The 26,690-nt window shown below is 39.6% G+C and overlaps 1 protein-coding gene across 3 annotated transcripts in view; it reads left to right on the top strand.

Annotated features, from left to right (window-relative positions):
* SEL1L2 (SEL1L2 adaptor subunit of ERAD E3 ligase) overlaps positions 1 to 26,437 on the top strand; it is a 61,956-nt gene extending 35,519 nt beyond the window's left edge. The window contains exons 8-17 of one of the 3 annotated variants that reach the window (XM_041733140.1): positions 3,567 to 3,635; positions 4,518 to 4,595; positions 8,766 to 8,828; positions 9,423 to 9,510; positions 12,461 to 12,609; positions 13,763 to 13,928; positions 14,036 to 14,110; positions 17,990 to 18,162; positions 26,038 to 26,166; positions 26,314 to 26,437. In XM_041733140.1, the coding sequence (XP_041589074.1) occupies positions 3,567 to 3,635; positions 4,518 to 4,595; positions 8,766 to 8,828; positions 9,423 to 9,510; positions 12,461 to 12,609; positions 13,763 to 13,928; positions 14,036 to 14,110; positions 17,990 to 18,162; positions 26,038 to 26,166; positions 26,314 to 26,433 (1,110 nt within the window). In that variant the 3' untranslated portion in view covers positions 26,434 to 26,437. Of the gene's footprint in view, positions 1 to 3,566; positions 3,636 to 4,517; positions 4,596 to 8,765; positions 8,829 to 9,422; positions 9,511 to 12,460; positions 12,610 to 13,762; positions 13,929 to 14,035; positions 14,111 to 17,989; positions 18,163 to 26,037; positions 26,167 to 26,310 lie in introns of all 3 variants that reach the window. The other 2 variants (XM_041733142.1, XM_041733141.1) reach the window with 2 other exon arrangements.
* Positions 26,438 to 26,690: the final 253 nt, after the last annotated feature.

Raw genomic sequence — 26,690 nt, 5'->3', positions numbered from 1 at the left:
GCAATTGCTTTGTCTACCTTGCCACCCATTAAAAAGACAAGAATCTGAAATCCTGAAAAGAATGATTTACAGATTTTGAGACAAAAGAAGTATTCACAATTTTTTAAAAAAATAATACATTTTCTTGGCATTTCATTCTAGGGGAAATGCTACAAACTGATTAAACTAGAGATTTTCTTGAACCAATGAAAAATCACGCTCATTGTTTTAAGAAGATATGTGTTTAAATAATAAAATTTCACTTAGCATAATGTATGGGACATACTATATTCATTCTATCTAAGATACCATCAATTATAAGGTACTTTATTTTATGATCTATTGAGAAAGAAGAAAACACTGCCAATATGAATCACATGATGCCATTGGTAGTAAAAAGTGTCCTGATTAAAGTGTGAGGGGGGGCACATCTTAGAATCAGTAAAATAGGGCAGCCCCAGTGGCGCAGCGGCTTAGTGCTGCCTGCAGCCTGGGGCGTGATCCTGGAGATCTGGGATCGAGTCCCACATCGGGCTCCCTGCATGGAGCCTGCTTCTCCCTCTGCCTGTGTCTCTGCCTCTCTCTCTCTCTCTCTGTGTCTCTATGAATAAATTTAAAAAAAAAAAAGAATCAGTAAAATATAATTGTAGGTGCTCAGTAAATATTTGAAGGAAGGATGGATGGTGCTTTAGTCTGTTTCAGGGGCTATAACAAAAATACCATAGTCTGGGTGGCTTATAAACAACCAAAATCTATTTCTCACATTTCCAGAGGCTAGAAGTTTGAGATCAAGGTGCCAGCATGGTTGAATAGGGCCCTCTTCTAGTTTATGGACCTCTCATTGTATCACTCTTATGTAAATAAGAGTGAGCTAGCTCTCTGGGGCCTTGTTTATAAAGGCACTAAGCCCATCCATGAAAGCTCTGTGCCAGTCACCTTCTAAAGGCCCTACTTCCTAATACCATCACCTTGGGTATTAGGTTTTCAACATATGAATTTTGAAGGGATGCAAATATACAGACCACAGCGGATGGATGGATGGATGGATGGATGGATGGATGGATGGATAGATGGATGGATAATTAACTCTTTGAGAGCAAAGACTCATCAAAGTAGCTTGCATGATACTTTCACATAGTGTTTAGTAAATGTTTATACAATTAAAGCAATAGCACTAAAGGCAGGTTAATTTAAAGACAAGTAAAAGAGAACTGAAATGCTGAATAAGCCATGAGAGTAGAAGGGTGTAGAAGGGGAAATTAGAGAAAGCTTCAATTCCTCTGGTCTTTATGGGATCATTATATTTAAAGATGGGGAAAACTCCAGGATTTTTATTTTCTTCTGATTCTTATTTGCTTATTCTCTTTTAACAATTCAAATATAGTTTCTCAGAGTAACTTTTTCCCTGAATTCTCCATTGCCAAATATTTTGAGAGCCAAATTCTGCAACTGAACTTGGAAAATTATTTCACAGAGTCACAGTATGAGAGCTATAAGGGACTATAAATCTTAAAATCTAGCTCCCCTGTTTTAGAGATTTATAAACTTATCCTTTCATTCACTCACTCATGCATTTATTCCAGAAATATTTCCTACGTCCCTGATATACAGTAGACACTTTGCTATGTACAGGAGTTTCAACACTAGAGGAGACAGAAAGTTAAATAGACATGTAAATCAATGGATGCATGCCATGAGAGTTACCTACAGGTATATTTGGGTCTTGGCTCAGTAGAGGCATTCATAAGAAACACCTTCATTTTCTATATTAGGGGTCTGATAAATGTGATTGGTAAATCATGCATTTGATCATACATTTGATTTGTTTACTGAGAGATGATTGATAAATCCTACATTGCTACAATTTCCTCTTATCCAATTGACAGGTTATTCCAGACATTTGGACAGCATTTGTTGTTTCAAGATTCCCTTACGCTCATAAATTTCCAATGGCTTCAATTTTCTACTAAATAAAATAGAAGTCTTGACCTAGTATTCGGGACTGTTATAATATGGCCCCATCATATTTTTGTAAATCTTAGCTTTTGGATATTCTACTTCAGCAATGACTATTTCCTAGACATACCTTAGACATTTCTATCTCTGTTCCTTGCTCATGTTATTCCTCCAGACTATGATGCCCTGTTGCCCTGGAGAATCCTCTCTATCTTTTGTGAGACCTTTGTCATTTGAATCCTCTTTCTTGACACCTTTCATGAAGACAGAATACTAAGTGCATGGAAATTGAAATCAGGTTCCTTGTGGGACTCTAGTACCAGCTGCTTGACTTTGCTCTAGTACCACAGTGCAGGCTCAAATATTAATAGGACCTTCCTTACAGTGCTGTTGTGAAGATTAGAAAAGACAAAGCTTGTAAAACACATATGTACCATTCTGTTATTCCATACCTCTCTAAATCTTTCCAGTGTTCCTTTTTTCCCATCTATGACATATTGTCATTGCTATTTGCTTATATGCCTTTCTTCTCGGCAGTACTGGTAGAGAGCAAATGTAGGGATGGTGTTTTTTATTCATCTATGAACCACTTATAATACTTAACATATTATCATATATATGGCACTTTTCAAGTTGCTGAAAGATTAAAAGAAGAATAGAAGAGGTGGATAGATGAATGGGTATATAGTGTGTGAGGTTCAACATTGGTGCCATTTGTATTTAGTTATGTTCACAAGGCAGACTGACTTTAGTGACAAGAGGTGGCTCCCAAATAAAATGGCAATACCTCTGGAGCAAATGTGCATGTAAAAGAACTACTCACATTTCTTCCTTAAATCTTCTCTTGTCTTTATGAAGGAACAGATCCTTGTACATCCACCTAGTCAAGGCTTTTTAAAGAGCAGAAGAGTTGTATCCTAAAAAGACACTGGGGAAAGCATCTTCATTTCTCATTCCTGAGGCAGATTTCTTTTAATGCTTTGTGTAGTTTCTGAGGAGAACTTCTGGGAGTCAAGATGAAGCCTAGGGAATGGGGCAACAAGGGCCAGGTCAGCCCTTATGTGTTCTAGACTGAACATTTCAATTATGTGATGACCTAAAAAGAATCAGAGGCTTGACTGGCCGCCTTCATTTTGATTTAGAAAGAATTGGCCTGAAGTTTACCTCCATGAAAAGACCCGGTCTCAGCAGACAGCCAGATGTGTCCTGTTTTACTCACTCTGCCTTATAAACATTAGGAAGCTACATATCCAATTCTACCAAATTGTACAAACTGTCTTATAAAGTAAGTACATAGCGTTGACATCGAAGCATACTTTTTCAAAGTAATGAACTCCAATAATGTAGTTCCAGTGCTGGGATTCATCTGTCCTCCACAAAGCCACATGCCCATCATCCCTTTCCACATATAAGAAATGAGTCTTCACATTTAAAAATCATCCATGTGAACCATGTATGGCTCCCATTCTTCAAGTTTATGGATGAAATAACATTTGAAATAGTGCCCTAAGCAGTGTGGGTGCCTTATAGATATTTTTTGAATGCATGTTAAATGAAATAAAGTTTGGTTTGAAAAACTATTTTGTAGGATACATGTGTGAATGTCAATAATACTGTTCTTTTCTCTCCAGAAAGCATTATACTACTTCTTAAAGGCAGCAAAGGCTGGGAGTGCAAATGCCATGGCATTTATAGGAAAGGTATGTGCTTCATCTTGATAATTTTTTTTTCATTTCTTAAAAATCTTAAGAAAATAATGGTACCAGCTAATTGAACCCAGTATGTCATGACAGATGTCTTTCATGGAAGCAGCCAACCACAAAATTCCACTACAGACTGAGGATAGCATTCTTGAGGTGATGGTTTGAGACAAAGGCCCATACAACAGCAGCATTTATCTGGGCACCAAAAGCAGCCTTGAAAGTGTACCTGGCCCAAGGTTCCTGGACTGAGTGTAGTTCAGAGGCCCCTACCTCCACCATGACTCCCTATTCTGGCCCGTAACAAGAGATCTGGGCTAGTTGAACATCTAACTGGTATAACCCAATGAGGTGCCTCGATCCTACACCCTGGGAATGAGAACCAGCTCTAAGGGGGACCAAAGCCCATCCTTGGCCCCCCTATCAAAGGATGACCCTTGGCTGCTGAGTAACTTTTGTGGACTGTTCCTCTAGAGAGGCACATTTTTTTTCTCTCCTTCAAAGACCACTCACTCCCCCAAGTGCTCCCTGTAGCCTATTTGCATTAGTCACCATGGGGACAAATGCTCCTCTTCCTGAAGTGCCAAATGCGACTTTAGATGAAAGGCAACGTGAGAAAACAGAGACAGAGTCCATTTCTTTGCCCTCAGGCAAGGTTACTCCAGAATGTATGTAAGTAGATTATTTCCTTGGTTTTTCCTTTTATTAAAATTAAGGTGAAATTCAGATACCATAAAATTAACCATTTTAAAGCATGTGATTTGGTGGCATGTACTACATTCACAATGTTGTGCAATTATCACTTCTTTGTAGTTCTAAAACATATTTTAATCACCTGCAAATACCTAGTTTTTTACATTCCCTTTTTGTTTGTTTTTGCAGATGTATTTAGAGGGGAATGCTGCAGCACCACAAAATAATGCTACTGCCTTCAAATACTTTTCCATGGCAGCCAATAAGGTACGTCTTCAGCCCATTTCTGTAAGCACAGAAAAACATTTGGCTTTTATTACACGCAGACTGATGCCAAAGAGTTGATTCCAAAGCCCCGTACCCAGCTAGTGAGCCTGGGAGTTTTGCGTCCCGGAGAAGAGGAATATCATTGACATAAAATATGGCGTTGGGATAGAGGGAGACATATCTTGTCTTCTCGATAAATGAAAAGTGGCAATGACATACTCTGCTCTAGCAGGAGGCCAGACAAAAGCTCAGCTTTCCTTCCCCCATGCAGTAGGTGAGGCCATCTAGCTCCTGGCTTGGGAAACAGGAAGTAAAAGACATGATGACTGCAGAAAGGAAAATTCAATGTCTGTGCTAAGCTCACGACAAAGACAAATAAGCAATGCTCAGTTTTTCCCAGTTCAATCTCACCCAAAGGCCAGAAACTCCCCTGGCCCAGGAGGAAGATCATCAGCCAGGGGACTAGGACAAGATGATTGAGAGCATGGCTCTGTAGGCAGAATCCATGGTTTAAACATCAGCCCTGCAGCATTCTGCCTGTGTGACCCCGTGACACACTTAACCTGTCTGTGCCGCAATATCCCCACCTGTAAAATGGGAATATAGGTAGTTGTTGCCAGGATTTAATGTGTTAATATTTATGTGCCTCGTATTCCAAAGTACTTAAAGCAGTGCCTGGCTTACAGTAGACAGTGTGTTGGCTATTAGGCTATTATCTTTTGCAGTCTGGGGCCAGTTAGGTGGTGTGAACTTCAAAGCATATTCAAGGCAGAATTGATTGGATCTGTGAGGGAATATAAAAATGGAATAATATCTCTCCTGCCATTAAAATTTTTACCTTGACTCCTGGGCTCTGTCTGATGAAACTCAGTAGACCTCTCTGAATCCCATTAGTACATTAAGAACATCCTCACTGCAACACCCATCAGCCTAATGTTGGGGAATGGTTCTGGTAAACTTTCTAACCCTGCACAGTAGGAAGCACGTGTTGTCTTACAACCCGTATACTGCAACACTGAGAGTAAAGATTTGCTCAAATTGGGGAATATTTTCAACTGCTCTCAGTTTTTAAAAGCCCACACGCTGCTTTAGGAGCCTATTTATAAATGACTAGCACCTCCGAGCTGCTGCTATTGTGGTGTAAATTACTGAGAAGGCTGGTACTCCGCTCCTCTCCCTTGTAATTTATATGAAATTTTTGCTCAGCAGGATAGTTATCTGGAGTACCATTAGGTTAGGAATGACAAGGGAAAGCAGATTGAAAAAGAGGTGGGGTAATGTAATAGAGTAAGGTCTGGCAAGTAACGCTGATTTGTCAGCCCAAAGGAATAATGCCAAAAGTTGGGTGTGTAAATTAACCCAGCTCCCAAACTATTCGGGGTGTGTAACCAGCAGGGATCTGAGCTACTTGTGTTCTAAACCTAAGCAACCTTCCTTTACAGAGAAAATCTGAAATTATATTTAGGGTAATTATTCTGAATGGCATCAGGTGGACATGACCATATATCCCTTTATCACCACCTGGATTGTTTATTAGATTTTTCACTTGGGGTCACTACCAAAGTAAAGAGTTTCTGTCTTCCACTCTGCATATCCATTCTCTTCTTTTACTACTTAAAACAAACATATATATATATATATATACATACATATACATATAGATATAAGTATATACACATATCTTTTAAAATGTGTTTTTAAGTTAGATCAGTACCAGTATGCAAATCTACAGCCTTTTTGACTTCTTTTATCTTATTTACTCAGAAACATGAGCAGTTATCCTGTTGGGTCCATATTGGACCATATTCTGGTTTTCTCTTTCACACCTCTGAACATATCAGGCCCATCTTTATCTCTACACTTTTGTCATTTTGCCTACCTTCCCCCAACCCCTCATTCTGAATCCTAGTCATCTCCAGAGGAGAGGTCAATCCTCTCTCCTTCCACAAAGCAACCTCTACCCACCTTGGTTCATATCATTTTCCCCTCTTATGCACTTGCCTTACATTCACCCTCTGTAATGCTGCAACTGTACTGCTTCTACATTGTGCCTTCTCTCCTACTGTCTGAAGACCATGTCTCCTCAACTAGAGGTGGATAAGTGGCCTTAGTACATAGTAAGGGTTCATTAATATGTGATAAATAAATGACCATCTGCTCTCTAGGTCCATGTCAATTAACCTAAGCAAGAGCACTAAGCCCTAACATGGAAGTTATATGTGGAGAGATTGCCTATATCTATGTTTTGTTTGGCGCAGAAAGTGTTTCAAAAATTAGGAAATTTCACATGGTGACAGATGATAGCTATACTTGTGGTGAACATAGCATAATGTATAGAGAGTTGTCAAATCACTATCCTATATACCTGAAACTAATGTAACATCCTGTGTCAACTATACTGCAGTAATAAAAATTAGAAAATGTCATATAAAAGTCTAGACATCCAGCTTTTCTTGGAAAATGGGAAGAGCTGACCATTCCATGTGATAACTTGCCTGGAACAGAGAGGAGTGGAGGTGCTGCTTCTGCCTTTAGATGGGGCAGGAACTTGCTCATTTGTCAGTCTCTTTTACTCTAATTACCAGGGTTAATGTACTTCTTACATTACCTGAATGTCCCCTGAAGGTAAATCCGAGCTGGCTACGCCTGATGTGAACGTTATGAATAAATCCTCTGGTCCTTAAATAGTTGGTGAGTCAAAAGCTAGAAACTTTACCCTCTTTTCTCCCTTACTCTTTCTCTTTTCATTTTCTTACCCTTCCCTTTTTCTCAATGTCTGAGTGAGGATAGTTAGAAGACAGACTCACCAGACTTTAGTACATCCATCACACCGGGCCTTACTACCCCCAGAGCAGACCATCCCAAGAGTCCTAGGACCACAGGTAGATAAAATCAGGGTACAATCAGGAAGAAGAGAGCAGTTGTATACAATCTGTTTTAAATACAGTTCTTAAAATAACTGGTTCTTTGATATGCACAAGCTCAAACTTTGGAGTTTTGAAATTATTTTCCAACTATGCCTCCTTTAGTTATGTGCTATTCTTGCATCACTGAGGGGTACTCCGGCTGCATTCACAATAACTACATTTAAGTAGTACTAAGAAATCTGGAGAGTTTTCTATCAAAACTTGAGTTCCTGAGGAAATACTATAAACCTGTAAAACAAACCTACAGGTCTGCTGAATGACAGTTAAGTAGCCAAATGTACCTCCTTACTTAGTCACTAAAGGGTGAAATGCATGATGGGAGACAAAAATAAAAGTGAGGTTTCTGGTTGGGGAAGTCACTTTTAAGGTTCACTCTTTATCCACGATTGATATGCTAAATATCAGTAAATTTGAACATGTGCTAAATTCCAAAATGTGCTAAAAACTCCCTTCCCTAGACTCTTTAGAATACTAATCAGAAAAATAAATGGTAATTAATTTAGCATCAAGTGGAAAAGAAGACACTGATGATGTTATAAGCAGTCAAATTTGAGTAAAGAAACATATTCCAACAATGCTTTACCATCCATAAAGGCTAGATTGACATTTGCAGAATCTCTAAAATGCTTTTTGGCTACTAATGTCGACCTCCTTTGACCAAAGCAGGTAAGCCATGTCTGGATAGACTTATCCCTTCTGGAAAATTCTACACATCCTTCAAGACCAAGCTCAAAGGTCATCCTTTGACAACTCAATCCCCTCAGTCCCTAGCCTGATCCAGGCAGTTGAGTGTTCCTCTTCTAGGTGTCCACAACATTTCTGATCTAATTCTACTTACCACATTTGATGTGGCTATATTAAGAAGTGATACCTAGCCTGAGGCAGAGATCATTGTTCATTCATCTTTGAACTTTCACCTCCTACCTCAGTCCAACACCTATTAAGGAGTTACACCCAAAGCAAGCACTAAATAAATAAATGCTGAATGAAAGAATGGAGAAAAGATTTGACTTTTCTTTCCCTCTTTTCTAGTCAAAGGGGTTATGAATGTATGAAAGGGAAAACTAGATAGAAACAGAATAATTTACCAACTGTGCCTGATTAACCTGCCTTGATTAATCCCCTATTGGGTGCATTTTAAATATATAGAATGATTTTATCATAATTTTCCTTATCATGAATTCTTTTGGGACTTTATTTGTACTTTTTTTTTTTTTTTTTTGTACTTTTAAAACTGTTCCAGGGCAATGCAATTGGTCTTCATGGGCTCGGTCTTCTTTATTTTTATGGGAAAGGAGTTCCTGTGGTAAGTTAAATAATTTCATTATCTTTTCAACATATTTCTAGCAATTTATAGGGTAAAATTCATGATCGTTGACTAATTTAAAGGAATTAGTCTCTAATACCTGGTTTGCCAGACTATTATACTTGATTATAGAAAATAAATTAATCCAGTGGAATATTTGCTAAAGAGACATAGAATAAATTTGTGACAAGAATAACAACCCTAATTATATCTTAGAATGATAGATGCTAAGTAACCTTAGAAATCATATAACCCCTGAGGATTTTCTCTGATAAATTTATCTTCTTAGTGTAACCTCTTAAGTGTAACCTCTTAACCTCTTAGTGTAACCTTTTAAGTGATCTTCCCCCATTATCTAACAAAACCTACTGTCAGTGTAAGAAAAGACATAATTTACAGTGAAAATGAGAGAATTATTTCCTAATAGAATCTAATATAATAGTGAAATAAAATGTATAATACTTCTGATACTATTTTAATTAGCCTAAGTCACATAAGGCATTATCTATACTCTTTTCTTTTTTAAGTGGAAGGCAATTGTTACCATGGAGTTATACATACACCTTTGAGTAATAGAGTGTAATTATCTTGCAGAATTATGCTGAGGCACTTAAATACTTTCAGAAAGCTGCAGAGAAAGGATGGCCCAACGCACAATTTCAGTTAGGCTTCATGTACTACTGTAAGTGCTACAAATATAGCTATTGTACCAAGAATGACAAATGCATTATTAAGTCTACTCCTTTCTTAACAAAAGTTAAATTGTTGGAGTGATTGTTTAGATAGAATATTGAGGCAGCAATTTGAGGAGGAATTTGAAGACTTAAGGAAAGAACTCCAGTTGAGGGAGGAGGCAAAGAGGTACAGTCAGGAAGGTCACATTTGAAAAGGTCGAGTTTGAGGTGCCTTGTGATATCCAATGGGCATACCCAAAAGCAGGTATGAAACTCACAAGAAAGTTCAGACTTGAAAGAAAGGTTTGAGAGGCATCAACATACAGGAGTTAGTCAAAAGTAGTTGAGACTGCAAAAAGAAAAGAGAGAGAGCATGAGAGGAATGGTGGACCATGGTCAGAAATCTGGTAGTTCTCAGTGCTGTATTGAAAAGATGGGCAGAGAAAGAGTAGTCACGAAAAGACTGAAAAGGCATGGTCAGAGGAATAGGTGGGAAAAGTGATCTGAAGGAAGCCACAGGATAGAACTGTCAAGGAACAATAAGTGCAATGTGAAGCTTGCTTCTTCAAAACAAAAACGAAACAGGGACATCTGATGGTTCATTTGGTTACTAAGCAGCTGCCCCTGGCTCAGGTCATGATCCCAGGGTCCTGAAATTGAGCCCTGCATCTGGCTCCCTGCTCAGTGGGGGGCCTGCTTCTCGTTCTACCTCTGCCTTTCCCCCTGCTTGTGCTCTCGGTCAAATAAATAAAACTTTAAAACAAAAAACAAACAAAAAAAATAAGAAAGGGGTGAGAATCCATGGGACTTGTCAATATAGAGAAGTTTATGTGGTCATTAGACTGGTTGGGGTAGAAGCCAGATACAATGGATTGAGGTATGACTAGAAGGTGAGAAAGTAGACGAGTAAATTCTTATAAATTCTATTGTTGGAAATTGTGTGCCTTTAAATGGAAGAAAGGAAATGGAACAGTGGCATGAAGAGACAGACCAAGGACCAAGAACCAATAGGGAGTTCTTTTCAAGATGATAGAGACCTGGGTATAATATTTGGCAAAAAAAGAGCTAGCCAATGGAGATGGTTAATGTGTCTTGGGAGTGATGAGATAGTTGATGAAAAGGTTGTGGAAAAGGTTGGGTGGCATTAGGATCTGATTGCACCCAGGTAGGTGGAGGCCTCCTTAGTCTTTTTAAAGAGCAGGGATTTCTCATTCTCAGAGACTGGGGAGATGGAGGAAAGAATGGTGTAGATGTAAATCCGCAGTGAGTGAGAGACAAGAGAGAAAAGACAACATAAGAATTTTGGTATGCACTAGGAGGTACAAAGTTGCCGTCTGAGAGCAAAGATAGGTCTCAGAAAGCCATGAAAGTTTGTCATACTCTGTGGGGATTGAGAGAGGGGGAGTGCCCAAGATGAATACCAAGAGATCTGAACATATCTGAGTCCCCACTATGTCCTTCCTTTCAGAGGTAGAGCTAGGGCAGCAGCAGATTGCATCATCAGCTGGCATTTTTCACAGTAGCCCAGGGGGACAGCCTATTTTGTACTGTCTTGGGTGGTTGCCAAAGATGGCCTTGTTCTTCTAGTTCATTACAAGTCCCAGGCCCAGGATCTATCAGATTCCTCAAGCTTCTAGAATAAGGGTAATAGTAATGGCTAATGTTTACTAAGTCTTTTTGCGTAATTACTCATTTAGACCTCTCAATATGTCTAGGGAGTATCCTACAGTTTATAGATGAGCTAACTGAGCCATATTGAAATCCATCAGCTTGCCCAAGATCACACAGTTAGTGGAGCTGACATTCAAACCCAAAAGATTTGCCTCCAGAGCCTTTGTTCTTAGCAGCACTGCTTCTAAAGGCAATGAAATGTTGAGAGCTGGAAGACAATTTAAGGACCGTCTACTGAAAGCCTCTCTTTTTATAAATGAAGGACCTAAAGTTGCCCAGCTCACAAAGGAGTAACAAGAGAGCCAGGAAAAGAATCCCAGCTGCTGCGAGCGTGCTGATTTTCCACCCTAGCCCCAAATGCCTCTCCTTGCTCCAACCATGAGTCGAATCTTGAGTGGGGCCTCCTGGAGCTAGGATTTGCCTGTTCCAAACTCTGTAATTATGGCTGGGAGGAGCTCCACTGGTCTCCCACTGTGGAAGGACAAGGATGGTGAGCCACATCCTGGTGTTGTCCCTGGTCCTCAGAGACCACCTCTTGGTCGCCTTTTCATTAACCTTAAGTATGCCGTATTGAGGCGATACTTTCATGAGACTATAGAGTCTGTCTTCTTCAGGTTTCTGAATGGGTCAAGAACATAAATTTCCATGTTCTTACTTACAATCAAACTTCACTTTTTTTCCCCTCTAAATAGTGGATCTATATAACAGCTTGACTTCTGGTTGGCTTTTCTCATCCTATTTAAAATAGTAGGTGAGGGGATCCCTGGGTGGCGCAGCGGTTTGGCGCTTGCCTTTGGCCCAGGGCGCGATCCTGGAGACCCGGGATCGAATCCCACGTCGGGCTCCCGGTGCATGGAGCCTGCTTCTCCCTCTGCCTGTGTCTCTGCCTCTCTCCCTCTGTCTCTCTGTGACTATCATAAATAAATAAAAATTAAAATAAAATAAAATAAAATAAAATAAAATAAAATAAAATAAAATAAAATAAAATAAAATAGTAGGTGGGACACCTGGGTGGCTCAGTGGTTGAACATCTGCCTTCGGCTGGGAGGTAATCCTGGAGTCCCCCATCGAGTCCCCCATCGGGCTCACTGCAGGAAGCCTGCTTCTCCCTCTGCCTATGCCTGTGCCTCTCTCTGTGTGTGTCTCTCATGTATAAATAAATAAAATCTTTAAAAATAAAAAGAATTTTAAAAATAAAATAGGCATCACTGTGACCATTATACCCATAGAGTATAACGTAAAAAATAAAATGAACAAGGGGTGGCTCAAAATAATTTTAATTTTCAGCTGGCTCTGGAGTATGGAAGGATTATAAACTTGCCTTCAAATATTTTTACTTGGCATCTCAGAGTGGGCAGCCCCTTGCCATTTATTATCTGGCCGAGATGTACGCGACAGGAACAGGAGTGTTAAGATCATGCAGAACTGCTGTGGAGGTAAGTAACAGGAGGTTTTTAAAGAATTATTCACTTATCACAGAGAGGAGGTGATACTGTCCTTAAGTTAGTTGTTAGTGTCTTTGATTTTATAGATATCACCTCTCCCCGTTGAGAGTGTGAACACTGACATTTGCCATGGCAAAAAAGCTGTACCATAATTCAGGCTGGGAAAGGGAATAAGGGAATGATCCCTCCTCTCGTGCATCTGGCTTTCATCAGGTTCAGAGCTCACTTCAGAAGTTCATTAAGGAGCTCTGCCTCCACCTTCAGTCAAATGACCAGGGCAGTTTTGGCCCTTCTAAGTAGGGTTGGGAGTTGTGACTTGGGAAATGAATGGCTCGGTTTATCCCAGAAAATGTAGCCCACTTCTTCCCAGAAAAGAAGGTCTTTAGGTTTTTGATGATTTGGATGACAGCTGAGAAAGTGAGTTCTTTCAGCCCAAGCCAGTGATGTACTTTTCAAAAAGAAGCTTTTAGGACTTTAATGACCTTCATTGATTTATTAAACACTTTCGCTGCACCAATATAAATATCTCCATATTGCAATCTGGCCCCTCTGAAACTCATTTCAAAGGCTGCCAGCTAATAATCTATCTTTAGATTTGCTCCTTTGCCAACTTCCTCATGAATTATGTATGGCTAACCTCTTTTGGTTACATAAGGGCTATTCAGCTATGTTGACATCTGTCCCCACATTGCTCTGCACACCACCCTCGTGTTATGTCATCTACACCCTCAGGCACTGTCTTCCCTTCATTCTCTACTTTCCACATCAGCTGTGGACCTTATAACTCACCCTTGCAGAGTAGCAGTGCCCAGAAAAGATCCTTAAAAAAAAAAAAGGAAGTTGATACGTTCGTTCTTGTCCTGCCAAATGGCCTCTAAGTCAGGAGAGTTTATTACGTAAATTTAAAATGATCCTCAGGAAGTTTCAGCTCAAGACCAAAAAAATATACACTTTGTAATCTTTGTGCCTATGGAAAGTATTATCTCTTTACCCTACATAATTTTTTAAAGCCATGCTTTAGATCTAAAATCCTTGCCTGACCAACCAGCAGAAGCTGGTGATTAACTTCATTTATCACTTATCGTTTACCTGAGATGAAGTATATTGGCTAACTAGTCTACTTGATTTCTTCTTCCATGTACAGCTTTATAAAGGAGTCTGTGAACTAGGCCACTGGGCTGAGAAATTCCTGACAGCATACTTTGCCTATAAGGATGGTGATATAGATTCTTCTCTTGTTCAGTATGCACTACTTGCAGAAATGGGGTATGAAGTAGCTCAAAGCAATTCAGCATTCATTTTGGAATCTAGTAAGATAAGTTAAAATTCTCTGCAATTCCCCAATCATACATATGCATAAATGACTTTACTACATAGGTATTTTAAGCCTTCCTAATGAAATGTCTCCTTTTTTTAGAAAAGGCTAAAATTCTTGAAAAGGAGAAGATGTATCCAATGGCACTTCTCCTATGGAATCGAGCTGCCATTCAAGGTATAGAACCTCGGTAAAGATGAGCGCATACCTGGTCCCTGTCCACTATTAGTCATTAATTTGCTCCAACTGAGTTCTTGGGCATAGAAGCAGAAAGCTTCAGGGTATTAATTAGGTGGTATTTCCAACTCTACCAATCTTAGCCAGTCTTTGGCAAGGGGTCATTTCCAGGAATTTCTTCTCTTTGTTATTCTTAAGTTCCTTAGTTTGTAAACCATAGGAATTTCCCATGGCTCTGTCTCCATGGTCCAGAGCAGTTGTTTGAAACATGACAGTTTTACTCAGTTACTCATTTGCTGACTTTTTCCTGAACTTATCAGAAAACTGACCTATGTCTCAATGAATGTATAGGCAAAATTATTCACGATCTAAGACTCATTTGATTTCTCTCTTACAATACCATGTAGATGATCACTACAAACTTCAGATCTTTAGTATCACTATTAACGTGTTAGCATCAGAAAACAAAATAGAACAAAACCCTGAGTCAAATATCAAGATCCTCTCCATGTCCCTGGGCTTCTCCTGCCCTGTGTACAGAGTTCACATGTGATGGGGAAGGTGCACTTGTACCTGTGGGAAAGCATTGATAGCTGGCATTATTAAAAGCAAACAAATGCAGCAAAGCTCTCACTATCAGGATTTGGATATGTGAGGAACTCTTGCGCATTAAAAGAGCAATTTTGCTTCTGATTCCATTTCTTAAAATTGTCTCGTGGTAAGGTCAAGTCTTCTCTTTTCTATAAGAAGTAAATGAGATAAAAAATAATTCCCAAGTGACACTAATAGGAAGCCGAGGGGAAAAAAATCACAGGGGTGCCTTAGAAGATCCAGCTGAGCCGGTAACATAGCAGCAAGCCATCCACGCAATTTTAGCGAGAAATTCCCTAAAGAAGACAAGTGTGTGTTTCCCAAAATGCAGTAAAGACCCTGTTTGGCATAGAGAAACAACACCAATCTCTCAGCTATGGCAAATCAGCTCAATTGCAGCAAATACAGGCTTATTCTAAGCCAGGAAATTGCACCAAGGAAAAGAGACATTGAATGCGAGAGGACATTAATATTAAATAGAATTCACCAATATAAAAAAAAATGTCAGAGCGCGAAAAATAATTCTGTGTCACAAGAGAGGTCAGGCACGAGTGTCCCTGGAGATGGGGCTGCTGAATGTCTCCCTTGAGGTTAGAAAATGTAATGATGAATGTTTCTAATCACTGGTGAGGAAGAGTGGTGACTCCTCAGGATTCAGTCACTATGCAATGACTGTGAAATTCCAGGGGGGAGTCCCTCCCACTGTCAGGTAACCCCCTGAGAGCCTGTCAGGGTCACCACATGCTCCCAGTCAGCTCCCCAATTAGGGTGGAGCTGACTCCTCTGGAAAACCTACTAGTTAATTGCCTTCCTTCTTAGGGACTTCAGAGACCCTGCTTACTGCTTTTAAAGCTTGAAAATGCACAGAAGTCCTGTCCTTTTGTAGTTATGGCCCAGAAAGAATCTTCAGGTCAATGGAGAGCAACTTCCAGCAAAATTAGAAATGGAGTGGGTTTCTCATTACGGCTTTAAGGGACTTGGGATGCGTTGGTGGCTCAGCGGTTGAGCATCTGCCTTTAGCTCAGGGCATGATCCTGGGGTCCTGGATCGAGTCCCACATCAGTTTCCTTGCAGGGAGCCTGCTTCTCCCTCTGCTATGTCTCTGCTTCTCTCTCTCGATGTCTCTCATGAATAAATAAAAATTTAAAAAATCTTTTTTAAGAAAAAGGTTCTAAGGGACTTTGCCTCTTCAGGTCCCTGCAGACCCCTCTCTTGCGTGGCATTTCTAGAAGGACTTGCCCCCAACTACCTGTACCTTTTGAAGCATCTGGGAAGCAAATCCTGTTTTAACCAATGTCTTTAGCTGCTTATGAATTTTATGATGATGCCTCTACTCAGAGCTAAAGATGGCTCATGGTGTTACACTTTAATAGAGGATTCTAGAAGATTAAGAGAACTTCAATACCCAAAGGAATTGATTTCAAAGGATTTTAGGCATTGCAGTGGGCCAAATGTGAGGGAAGTTTTGGATGGAAGGAGTCCTATAGCCCTTAATATATACGTCAGACCATACTACTGGGGGTGCTTCCTCCTTTTCCATGTAACTCTAGACCATGCTATAGAAGTTGGCCACACCTGAGATGGATGTCCTAGATTAGCACTTCCTCATCTTTTCTTTTTTTCTTTTTAAGATTTTATTTATTTATTCATGAGAGACACACACAGAGAGGCAGAGACATAGGCAGAGGGAGAAGCAGGCTCCTTGCAGGGAGCCTGATGCAGGACTCAATCCCTGGACACTGGGATCACACCCTGAGCCAAAGGCAGATGCTCAACCACTGAGACACCCAGGCATCCCAGCATTTCCTCATCTTTTCAATTAAAATTTTCCTAGTGAATGAAAACATGGACCTCAAAGAGACCCTTAGAGGTTATCCCTAAGTGGCCTTCTGAAGACTGAAGCCTCATATCTTAGAAAGTTACATGAACTTTTTCTACTCCTGGATATATACAAATTTGTTGGAAAGTAGGATTTCTAAATTATTTAACACTTGAGGAAAGCATTTTCTAAAAATGTCTGTCCATTCATTCCATAAATATTTGCAAATGCCATTCTAGGTCTGGAGCAATATCAGTGATCGAGAACTTCAAAATTGTTGTCCTCATAAGAGAGAGTGAAAATAAATTCATGAGAGAGAGAAAGTAAACACATAAGATTACAGCGAGGGGCACCTAGGTGGCTGAGTGGTTGAGCGTCTGCCTTTGGCTTCAGGTCACGATCCCAGGGTCCTGGGATCAAGTCCCACATTGGGCTCCCCACAGAGAGCCTGCTTCTCCCTCTGCCTATGTCTCTGCCTCTCTGTCTCTCTGTGTCTCTCATGAATAAATAAATAAAATCTTAAAAAAAAAAAAAGATAACAGCAACATGTGCTGTGAAGGAAATAAAACATGGAGGTGAGATAGGTAACTACTGGAGTAGGGGATGAGGGGATACTTTAGACAAAGTAGTCAGAGAAGGCATCTAGGAAGGAAGTGACATTTGCAGTGAGACCTTAATAATGAAAAACCAGCAAATGAAGAATCAGAGAAGTCCAAACATGACAGGCTGAGGGACATGGAGAATCTTAATGCAGAGGTCCTGGGGCAAGAATGACTTTGGTGCATTGAAGGAGTATTACGGAATATTAAGAAAGCTAGAGCATATCAAGAAATTGACATGTGATGAGGCTAGTCAGGGAGGTGGAAGGCAGATGAAGTACCACTGAGAGGTCAGGTAGGGAGTCTGGGTACTATTCTAAGTGCAAAGTGAAGCATTTGGGGGCCAGGGGGAAATAACATGATTTGACTTTACATTTTAAAAAAGTCATCCTGGGGGCACCTGGGTGGCTCAGTCGGTTAAGTGACCAACTTGGTTTCTGTTCTGGTCATGATCTCAAGGTCATGAGATCAACCCACCCCACACTGTGTCATGCTCCACACTCAGCAGAAAGAGTGCTAGAGATTCTCTCTCTCCCTCTGCCCCACCACCTGCAGCTTGTGCACACACCCTCTCTCTCTTTAAATAAATAAATAAATAAATAAATAAATAAATAAACAAATAAATAAATATTTTAAAAAAAATCATCCTAGCAGATGAACATTTGTACTATACCATGGAAGTTGTCCTGCAATGAAAACAGCTAGTGATGAGTGTTATATTTTATATTCTATAAATTATATATAATCTTGATTCTAAGATTCTGAGTGTTTTTTCTTTTTTATGTATACTACCACTAGTATACACTGAGTTACTAGGAACCATACACAAATCATCAGATTTTTTTCTTCTCTTTTTAACGTTTCTATCAGGCAATGCGTTTGCTAGAGTGAAAATTGGAGATTACCATTACTATGGCTACGGGACTAAGAAAGACTATCAGACAGCAGCCACACATTACAGCATTGCAGCTGACAAGTACCACAGCGCACAAGCCATGTTCAATCTGGCCTATATGTATGAACACGGTTTGGGTATCGCAAAGGTAATAATCCACAGCTAGTCATGGCAGCTGTATTGGTAAGGGAAATTTGTAGAAGTTTTTAATTTCATTGATGTTATCAGTTTAGAGGAAGGAAAGAAAAGACAATATTTGCTGCTGAATCCCTCCCCCTGTACCAACACAGAATACTTACCCTAACATGAACCCTATGAGGAGGAAAGACATTTCCTGCCCAAAGACATAACTAATGAGTTGAAGTAAATCTAGTCTAGGCTAATTAGATTCATAACTTCAAGATTTTTCCAGCAATAGTCATGGCCCCTGCCCCCATTCCCTTCCACCTCCAGGCCTTTTTCCATTAAAATATCCATTGACTCTAAAGCTGTCAGTAAATAAGGAGAAGGTGGGAATGAGGTCAGAGCTGGATACCAAGGTGATATTAATTCCAGCAATGTCTTGTAAATCACCCACACTGTGTACATGACACAGTGCTGAGCACTCTAGAGTATCCTAAGAAAATAGATCTCCATCCTTCAAAGACTACAATTTACTTGAGATAAAGTATATTTAAAAAGAAAGAGAGCTAACACAATAAGAAGATACTGGGTAAATCTTTTGTAAGTGTAATTAAGATAAAGGATTGCATTGGGTTCTGGCAGTGAGAAAGGTATACTAAATATCAATAATGATAGTAACAGCCAGGCATTGGTGTGTTATATATACTATACCATTTAAATCACACAGCCACTCAACGAGATAAGCCTTATCATTGTCATCAATGTATGCATCAGGAAACCAAAAGTGCAGAGAGGGTAAGTCACATGGCCAACTTTGTAGAACTCATTGGTTCTCTGACTCATGGAGTCAGAATTTGAATCCAGGCCTCTCTGACCCCATGTTTTGTTGGTGGGGGGCGGGGGGATGTGTGAGCTCTGCATCGAGTCCTTCTTGGTGCTCAAGTATATATTTCATATCAGAGTTTATACTCCCTGCTGTGTTTTCAGAGCCAAACAATGACGAGGTTATCAGCTTTTCTATGCTTTATTTTTTCTTCTAGTTGGGCTAGTAGTTGAGAGTTACTGATGGGGAATTTCCTATCTGACTGCCAATGATACACCCACCCTGCAACAACCAAGGGCTTCACATTTAGGCACGGACAATCCGGACAATCCAGATCCCTGCCTTCTTGAGCTCTCCCTGTGGCCCGCCTTTTGGCTGATCACTTTTCCTCAGCTCTAGTACTCTAAACAGTGGAAAGAATGTCAAATCCAAATCCAATCTGTTGGAGGGCCTGGGTGGCTCAGTCAGTTAAGCATCTGCCTTTGGCTCAGGTCATGATCCCAGCATCCTGTGGGACTCAGTCCCACATCAGGCTCTCTGCTCAGCAGGGGAGTCTGCTTCTCCCCCTCCCCCAGCTCACGGTCTCTCTCTCTCTCCCTTGCTCACTCTCTCTCTTTCAAATAAATAAAATCCTCAAATATAGTCTGTTTTCCCCATTCTTAGTAGATAAAAGCTTCCTGCGTTTATAAAATGGGATCAAATAGCTAAATCAGAAGATTTCCTTGGATGTCATTTAGCTATACTCTACTCCCTTACAACCATCATCCACAGCTATAAAACAGAATGATACCTCCCCACCCCAGGCTTTGAAATAAAACAATAAGTCTTTGTGAAGGGGCTTTGTAGTCAGTGTATGGAATGACTGGTTTTTAGATCAGAAGAGAATTTGAGTGACTGCTAAGTTTCAATAAAATTGAAGCTTTTGTTCATCATTCCTCATGCAGAATTTAACAATAATGTTGACAGGAGCACTGTGTGTATCATGGATAAAAGTGACCTCATTCTATGGACTACATTCAAATTAGCTCACCTGTCTTATGTGCTTCAAGGACTTGGTCCCCATGACAGCCTTATCCTCACCACAATAAGGCCATTTTGCCTTAAGACCTTAGAGGCAGGGAGGACATAGGACCAACTGTGTGAGAGGACATACTCTGTTTACGGAAGCCCAGGTGGCCCACTGTGTCAGAGGGTCTGATTTTCCTTCTTGTAGTCACCAGTAGTCAATGGCATAGGATATATAACACACCAATGCCTATTCACAATGTCAGTAGAGATTGTCAGGTTGTTTCATACATTTAGAAAAAAATTTGAAACTTGTCTCTGACCACATTTCTGTTCTTTCCTGTCCAGGTCCCGTAAAATCATGGGCAGTTCATTTTGATCAGTATCTCATAGTTACATGTGTATTTTTTTCCTACAGAAAGTCTCTACATGGAAAAATACAAAAACAAAAAACAGGGCTATACTCAGACCTGGACATGGGTATTTTAGATTTAGTTAATGAGGAGCCATTGCTCTTTGTCTTTATTAATTTTTTTCTGTTTTGCAATTAGAAAAATGATAACCCAGGGGCCAAGTTGATTAGTCTTGTTACCTCATAGTCAAATTAACAAGAAGATACCACCTTTTCTCATCCTTAAAATGAATATACTGATAATTAAACGCAAAAAGCTTGTTCCAGCAATGGTTAATGAAAGCAAAGCAATTAGGAGAATAGACTTTCACAGCATTAAGTCATCAAGTAATTAAGCATTTCTTCGGCAGGGCACTTCACAGTCCTCTTTATTAGTTAATCCTCATGCAAACCACTGCGAAAGATAAGTATAATACCATTACCAGGATTTCTGAGAATTGAAAAAGCTTTTGTAAATATAGAGCCCTCCTGGAGAAGGAAGTGAGGTATAAATCAACCCTTGGTAAATCAATATAAAAATATGGGTCACTGTCGTCCTCATCGGGACTAGGGTTATGTAGGTGACTTATCTTAATCGCTTCACTGAGAAGCATCTCATTCCCCAATTTATGACTTTGAACTAAGCTCAGTGAATTCCTTGACTTAAACTGGGCCAGGACTGACTACACCATTGTTCTGGGAATACAAAATAATGCCTGAGGAAAAACTGGGAGAAGACCTGATCTAATTTAGAAATATAAGCACTCAGCTCACAAGTTGTTATGGAACCCTATTTCAATTTACCCTTGATTTAGAAGTACTTCAGAAATTTAACCATGAAGAAAACGTGTCGCTCACCTCCTCCTGCCCATTCCTCCTGTCTGTATCCTGGCTCTGGCCAGAGTTTCTCCTCCATGTAGGCTTGTTGTAAAGGCTTCTCCATGGCCTCCCATCCTAGTGTTCTTCTTTTAGATCTGCTGCAGAGAAAGCTGTGCCTGCCAAAGATTTTAATCCCCAATTCACAGGGAGGACTTGTTGCTGAGATGTGTCTCCTCCTGGTCAGAGACTACATTTCCCAGCTCTCTTTATTCCACATGACTGGTTCCTACCAACAGAATAGAAGTAAAAGTGAAGAGTGTCATTTCTGGGCTAAGGCAGCCAAGAAGTAGATGGAGCTTCTCCTTCCTTAGGCTCTTTCCCCTTCCTTAGTCTCTTTCCCCTTCTATTGTTTGAATGCAGAACACAAAGAGGCTCTCAGGGATGGCAGAACCACATGGTGGAAGGAGCTTGGGTCTCTTGATTACCACATGAAGAAAATTCACCCCATGTTGAGATCTGGGAATTGAGTTGTTACAGATGTTAGCATTACCTCAGTTAATACATAATCCATCTAACAAAGCACTACCAGGTTATTTTTGATAAAATACATTCTGATACTGCTAGTCCTCCACCTCACTTTTCCCAGAATCTTGCAAATACACAAAAAAATACAAGCAAACAAACACAGAAATAAAATCATCTTTTTGACTTTGTATTGCCTAATTAAGTGTTACTCTGCCATTCAAAACCCTCCTTGACCTAATTTACCTACTTCCCTACGTATCTTCTAGACCATTTTTCCTTCCTTTCCCCAACCAGAGATCTTGAATTAAACCCTCCCGACCTTTGGTTATATCACCCCATTTGCTGGAACGATCCTCTCCCACAGCTTCGACCACTGAAGACCCCTGCATTTTTCAAAGACTAGTTCCTATATCATCTCCTCCATGAACCCTTTAATGAGCACTCAGATTTGAAAGGTATCTGCATCTGCTTCTAAACTACCTGTACTGTGCCTTGTTTTTCTTTATTCACCCAAATATTTATCAAGGCTTGTTTTGTCTCAGGAAGCACTGTGCTTCATTCTAGGGATACAAGAACAAGCCAACTTTCAAAGAGCTCATAGTCTACTATAGAAGAAGAGACATGTCCTTAGTGAGTGAAAGCCTAAAATGGCACTACTGCATGCTCACACAAAGTACTGTGAAAATGTTAATGAGGGCACAATGAATTCAGGTGGAGGGATCCTGCTGGGTCCTGTTCTAAAATGATTTTATAACATGGAGCATAAGAAACACATGATGATCTTTTTAATGGAAGAAAGCATGTATATTTTAAGATAATGACTAAGAAATCTATCCTAAATTAGGACAAAAGGTAAGGAGGAAATTAGCCTTTGGAGATGAGTTTCCCCCATATACAGTTAGACCTACCAGATAACACATTTTTGGGATCCTACCGGGCAAACAAAAAGCACATTCACTGAATAAATTATAAATAGATCTGTCACAAATGAAAGTAATTATGGCATGAAGCATTTCCATTTCTCACTTGTCTGGTTTGACCACTTATGGGGTGTTAGAACTGAAGCTTTAAACATCAGAACAGAATTATTTTCTGGAAAGGACAAATCCAAGTTAGATATTTAAAATGGCCTTCTCAGAAATAGGACAGGTCAGAACACATACCTCTTAGAAGTGGCCATAACTTCTCTTGAAATAAATGCCTTATCACCTAATAAAATGATCAGAAATGTACAAAACAAAAAAATTGTATGTGGATAGCATTATTTATTACAGAAAAAACCTACAAATAAACAAACTGCTCCAAAATAGAAAGCATGTTCTATAAACCATCATGTGGTAGTATACTGTTGCATTATGTATTCTATGGCCTAGTGATAAATGACAGACACTATCTGTATTTGAATCTCAGCTCTGCTACTCATACATCCCATGAATTTAGGTAAGTGACATAACCTTTCCATGCTTCAGTTTCTTCATCTTTACAGTAGAGATAACATCAACATATCTATATAATTGTCATGAGGTTTAAATAAATGACAGTGGTGACTGGCATACAGTGGAAGTATTTAGTAAATATTAGTCATTATTATGAAATATTATGCAACTATTAAAAATAGCATAGACTAAAAGAATATCTTAGGACATGGTATTTTCTTTGAAATATTGTTAGGTTAAGAAAGCAAAAGACAAAATATTACCTAAAGAGAAAAATTCCTAAATTAAAAGTATGTGTGCATATGATATATATAAAAATGCTGAACGGTTGTGCATAAAATATTATCAGTACTTATGTTTGTACAGTGAAATTGTAGGTGGGCTTTTAATATTTGTTCAGCTCTATGTCTTCAAGATTTTCTACAATTAGAATATAGTATATTGATAGTAAGAAAACAAGATTATCCAAAAAATGATCTCTGTCCCCATATAAAAAGTTTTTGATGACACCCAAAGATGCAGGGCTGGAAAACTCACACATCGTATAATTGAACAATTTTCATAAACCAGAGAATTACTGGAGAATTCTGTATTTTTTGAGTTATAAAGAAGCTATTTTTAACATGTGAACATTGGGCAGTACTTTGGCACACCTGATATTTTAGTTGGAAACACATCATTTAAGAAGAGTCCTTAGATCATTTACCTAATCTCCTCAATCAGGTGACTTTAAAGCATAATAAGCTCAAATGTACCACAAGAAAGTTAAATGTAAGTGATTGGGTGTGCAATGGACTTCTTTAATGAACCCTGGTCTCATCAAAGCACTTTTGAAAGGAAATTTTTTGTCTGAATGACTTGGATTTTTTTCCTATAAGGATCAAAGAACAAGGAGTCTTTTCTAGAGCCTACTAATAAAATTTCTGTTATATGGGTTGCCCTAATTAGTCAGTGGGTTCAGGAATTTCTCTGGGAATTTTCAAGAACAACTTCCATGGCCTGCCCCATCCCCACTGAGAATTGTGAGGCCTGGGGGCAAGAAGTGAGCTCATCCCATTTTAATGGTACTTCTTGCTAGTTTTTATTATAAACTAAGCAACTGAATTGTGATGCTTGTGCCTCAAGAAATAAATTAATAACTATAGCCTGTTTCAAATAAGAATGAATGCCTGAGATACTGACAAAGGCTGCTGTTCCCCAAACGCCCTATTAAAGTCAGTATGCCTTTCATGTGTGGGGGTGACACAGCCGTTATAATCTGCAGGGTGCTTTCAAATGAACACCCACTGAATTTGTTGGAATTAGAGACACAAATTAGAGTTTTTACAGCATACATGTTCTCTGTTGCCAGGAAGATTTGTTCTAAACAGTTTCTTGCGTTTTAAGTTTTTAAGCAAGAACATTCCTTTTTCTCCAACAAATCAATTTATTAAACGACAAAGCTTTGGAAAAAATTCAAGAAATGATAAGCAGGGCGCAGCTGAGAGAGAATAGCACCCAAACATGGGTGTAGCAGGGGCCACAGGGACTCACAACTATTGCACTCCATGTCATGAAGGTTTGGGAGATGGAGAAGAAAGACGAAGAGATACAGGATAACCACAGTTTGTGAAAAATCTCCTCTTATCCTTTGGGAAATGATCAAGGGTGCTCCCAGCAAAGTACAATTCTGGGACTGGCCAAAGGCACTTCAACCTTTAAAAGCAGCTCTGCTTAGCCTTTTCATTCCTGTGTCTGGAAAAGCAAGCAAAAATAAAGCAAACAAATAAAAACAAGCCATAAGTAGGTGAAAATTAAAGAAAACAATTTTGTCTGCCATGGCATAATTTAGTGAGGAGTGAAAAGATCCCTAGAAATATAGTATGCCATCTGAGGAAGCAAATTCCAGCCTGAGAACTAAACAGTTTATTCACTCTTTCTGTATTACTGGAGACCAGCTATGTACTCCACACTTCACTAAGCACTGGGAATTGAGGCGTTAACACGTTGTCCAGGTCTTTGAGGACAACCTGTTGTACCTGAATGAATTTATTAAATAAATAAATGAATTTATTCCCACAATTGAACAAACAAATTCTGTAACATCAGGTATGATAAGTACTGTGAAGAAAACTAGGAATTTTAAATGCTTGTCAGTATCTGTATTGTTATCTGTTTGGGGAACTGTACTGTTCCCATCTAGTGTTCTCCTGCTTCTTTAACTGGAATCAAATCTAAGGTCTGATCTAGTGGTATCCAAGAAAGCTTTTTGGGTAGTTTTCTATGGCTCCTGTAACAAGTCCTCACAAATTTAATGGCTTAAAACAACTCACATTTATTATCTCACAGTTTCTGTGTGTCAAAAGTCTGGGTGAGCTTGACCAGTTTTTAGCCTTTAGTCTTCACAGGCTAAAATCAATCTGTATTCTTTCCTGAAAGTTTTGGGGAAGAATTACTTCCAGGTTCACTCAAATTGTTGGACATATTCACTTTCCTGTGCTTGTAGGACTGAGGGTCCCATTTCTTGCTGTCTGCCCACATTCCTTCCCATTCTTTCCATGTGGTTCCTCCAGCAATAGTGAGTTGAGGCCTTCCCAAGCTAGAAGCTTGAACTTCTCCTGCAATATCTGAATTTCTCTTCTTCCCTCAGCCCTGAGAAAACTATTTCAGGGCTCCTATGTTTATATGGAGTCTGCCCAGGTAATCCAGGATAATTTATTTTAAGGTCTGTAACCTTAATGACATTTTCAAAGTCCCCTTTACCATGTAACAGAACATAATCTACAGGTTCCAAGGACTGGGGCATGAATATCTTAGAGGGAGCTTACCAAGGATAAATAATGATATTTCAAGTGATGGCTTTCATTTATTTACCCCTAAAGAATCTGCACCTAATGAGTAGGGCTGTTCTTCTATTTCTAGGACATTCATTTGGCCAGGAGATTATATGATATGGCTGCTCAGACAAGCCCAGATGCTCACATACCTGTTTTTTTTGCCCTCATGAAACTGGAAACTGTGCATTTGCTCCGAGATATCCTGTTTTTTAATGTAAGTTTTTCTCACATAGATCCCAAATCTCTGAAAACAACAATGAGCAACTTTTGGATGGTGGGATGGAAGGAGATGATGGCTCTGGATACAGTGGGGAGGCTTGGATTTTTTTTTTTTTTTTTGATAGAATGTCTCTCCCAGCAGTTTACAATGAGATGGAAATGGATGAAATTGGACAACACTCTTGGACCATACTGGGATTTATTTGTGATTGGCCTAATCATTGTTGTGCTGATCTTCTTGCTTAGAAACCGCTATGGGTAGGATCCAGACCATAGGAAAACCTGCTCACGGGAACAGTTCACTTCATGTTATCCTCACTAAATAAAGAATTTCCTCGTCAAACTCAAGAGTCTGCTGTAGATTTCCCACACAGGCCTGCGATGGAAAATAGACAAAGCTCGAGACCTGTCTTCAGACACCATTTCAGACTTCCTGCTTAGTTGGGGTGACTACTTCTGGGGGAGTGAGGTACTAGAGACTAGTCACCAGAGGTTTCCTTGTAGACTTGTTGTCTTGGT

The sequence above is a fragment of the Vulpes lagopus genome, chromosome 18 (genome assembly GCF_018345385.1).
Source record: "Vulpes lagopus strain Blue_001 chromosome 18, ASM1834538v1, whole genome shotgun sequence".
NCBI lineage: Eukaryota > Metazoa > Chordata > Mammalia > Carnivora > Canidae > Vulpes > Vulpes lagopus.
Note: the sequence above shows the minus strand (reverse complement) of the source record. Positions and strands in the feature narration are given on the sequence as shown.